Source organism: Solanum dulcamara, chromosome 3, assembly GCF_947179165.1.
Source record: "Solanum dulcamara chromosome 3, daSolDulc1.2, whole genome shotgun sequence".
NCBI lineage: Eukaryota > Viridiplantae > Streptophyta > Magnoliopsida > Solanales > Solanaceae > Solanum > Solanum dulcamara.
The window spans coordinates 14,367,751-14,370,731 of record NC_077239.1 but is presented as its reverse complement, the minus strand read 5'-3'; the positions used below and the strand labels follow the sequence as shown (position 1 = coordinate 14,370,731).

The 2,981-nt window shown below is 30.2% G+C and overlaps 1 protein-coding gene across 1 annotated transcript; it reads left to right on the top strand.

Annotated features, from left to right (window-relative positions):
* The first annotated feature begins 428 nt into the window (after nt 1-428).
* Nucleotides 429-923, top strand: LOC129883471 (transcription factor bHLH140). Its single transcript, XM_055958131.1, has one exon. The coding sequence runs from the start codon at nt 429-431 to the stop codon at nt 921-923; it is 495 nt and encodes a 164-aa protein (XP_055814106.1).
* Nucleotides 924-2,981: the final 2,058 nt, after the last annotated feature.

Here is a 2,981-nt window from a genome sequence, read left to right as displayed (position 1 = left end):
AATTTTCAAACATGTTTAATACAATAAGATTAAAAGACATATTTTGTACATTCTACGTATGTATCTTTAGTTTGATTAGATCATATAATTCAAAAATCTTTTTTACTTTTTAAAACTCCGTATTATGTCAAAATTGGATAAATAAATTGAAACGGGGCGAGTAACAAAATATGACCCTTGAAAATAGTTAAATTAAACTGATGATATATATAAAAAGAAAAAAACACTGTATTTATCCACTGTATAATTTTATTAATCTGCCAGTGTAAAATAAAAAATAAAAAAATTACATTGTGTGGTCAGTGAAATCAAAATGATCTTTTCATTTATGTCCTACGTACCTAATACAATCATTTTCCTCTATATAAACGACCCAATGACAGTCTCCCTTTTTGAAACATCATAAACATATCCTTAAAAACAAATTAATGGATCAACAACATTATTCCAGTACTTGTTTTTCTTCTTCAAGTAAAATTAATGCGAAAGAAAAGAAGGAACGTAGAGGATTATCGTCAGCGGTAAGGAAATCTGTGAAGTTATCAACTGATCCACAAAGCGTCGCAGCACGCGAAAGGAGGCATAGAATAAGTGATCGTTTCAAGATTTTGCAAAGTTTAGTCCCTGGTGGTTCTAAAATGGACACTGTAACCATGTTAGAAGAAGCAATTCAATATGTCAAATTCCTCAAGACACAAATTTGGCTTCACCAAACCATGATTAACTTTGTCGATATTAATCATGAAAGTTTCGATCAGAATATACACATAAATAATATTGATTCGATGGACAACCAGCAAATGCAACAAGTACCAAGTTATGACGATGCGTTTCAACAAGTTGGATTTCCTTTTTCAGATGGAGATCAATTCAGAGGAGAAGAAACTAATATTTCTGGTGATGTTTTTATGTATTATAATTAGAGTTAAGTTTATTATGTATTTGCCTAACTTTTTAATTAGAAAACGTATGTATGCAGTATTAATGTGTGTGTTAGTTATTACTATTAGTATTTAATTAAATGTAGTTAATATTGTAGGTGTGTTGGTTAGTTGATAGAAGTATGTTGTAAGTTTTTTTCAGTACTAATCAATTAATCATGTAACTTTTGTGGAAGGGGACATCTTGAAGTTCAGTTTATCTAATGTACAGAGAAAAGGAAACGAAAAGACAATTAAATTTTGTAAGAAAATATTTTATACTATTAAATTATTTAAAATAAATACTGTAGTAATATAATGTAATTCAAAATTGCTTAGCTATGCACAAAATTTAAGAAAAAATCACTTTTGAAACTTGTGGTCTAATATAAATCTTAGACATTTATGACTATAAATTATTTCTTGGGAATAAAATAAAAAAATTTAAAAGTTTAAGTTATTTCTTCGTATAGAAAAGTTATAACATTCTTTTAGAAATAAATTAAAAAGAAAAATAGGTCATCATTTGGAACTAAGATACTATAAATTAAATCTATCTTTCTTTGTCATAATAAAGTAAACTGAGAATTGAAAGGTCTTATAGCTCAGCTCTTATTCTTTGTTTCCTCCTTCAAACATGGACCTAAATATGTTGAAAGCCGGCAAATTTGCTTATGAAATAGGGGAAATTTCGCAAATAATTTTATATATCTATATAAAAGAGAATCTCTATACCAGCAGTTGCATTTGTTTTTTTGTTAATTTTTCGCCATTTAAATTTTATAACTTATAATATATATTTTTTTAAAAAAAGTACTGTCCCATACAATCTACCAAATTGTCACTTTTAGAAGTCCCCTAATATATGCTTCCTTTCCTGGGTTAAAGTACTTGTTTCTCTTCGATCGACGGCTTCCTACGCTTTCTTCCCCGGCCGGGAAAAATAACTTCTTCATCTTCAGTGCCTTCTTCTCAATTCTAAAAGCCCCTTTCGACTATTTCTTCATGGCACTAATTCTACATCAATTATGTGGACTGGTTCTGTTATAGCTACTTCTAAGTGTTTGATTTTAGTTTCATTACTTTCTGTAGAGTAAAGAGTTGATGTATATATAAAGATGATATTTTGAGTTTTTGTCATCTTTGTTGGTCGAGCAAATTATAATTGGGGCAACTATTACACTAATTTAAGACCGTTTTATCAATCTCTCGCATGTTTTCGCAATATGAATGATCACGATTCAAGGTAGTTATCTTCATCAGATGACATGCAACTTCATTTCACATGAACAAATGGATCCTTACTGATTGAAGTTTTGATAAACATATTTTTTGATATGTTTTACCATTTTTTTTTCTAGGATGGACTCCTGTCAAATTTAGGTTTATTACTCATGAGTTTTTGTCTTCAGGTATAACACTCCTATTCAAGACTCAAAACCAAGATCTTTGATTAAGAAAAGAGAAGCTCATCCGTCTACTGTTGCACCACATTCGTTGGTGATAGAAAGCTAACTTGTATTTTCCCTTTATCAATCATATGTTGTTTCTGCATTTATATGTACTTTTTCACTATTTTTGGTAAATTGGTTCTAAAGTATTGTAAACCAATTCCATACAACTTTAAGTAGCATTAATTTTCCCCCGGAAAATGAATTCTATCAATAACATCAAGACTAAAGTAATCAAAGACATTATTGTTCTGTAGTGGAATTTAACAAGGCTTCCAAGTTCCAACAATGATGCTACATCCATCGACTCCTTATTCTTCGATGAATTTTGATAGCATGATCAGAATCACCTCAATCCATCTCTGAAGTTTTGAAAGGAAAACCAAAATCACACACATCAATGTCTGGTAAAATCTCGATTGAAACTGAAGCCCCTGCATCGGACTCTGCCCAGCACATCACCAACAATGGAAATTTCTTAATTGATATTCTACTGCTCTTAACGTGGCACTGGGCACTCCTATGACCAGGATGACTATTTATCTTTTTCCTATTATGTTTTTTGTTATATTAATTAACAAATTCAACATGCATTTTCTGTGTCCATACC

Excerpts from the sequence above, each read along its gene's own strand:
- LOC129883471 (XM_055958131.1), top strand. The coding sequence starts at position 429 with ATGGATCAACAACATTATTCCAGTACTTGTTTTTCTTCTTCAAGTAAA.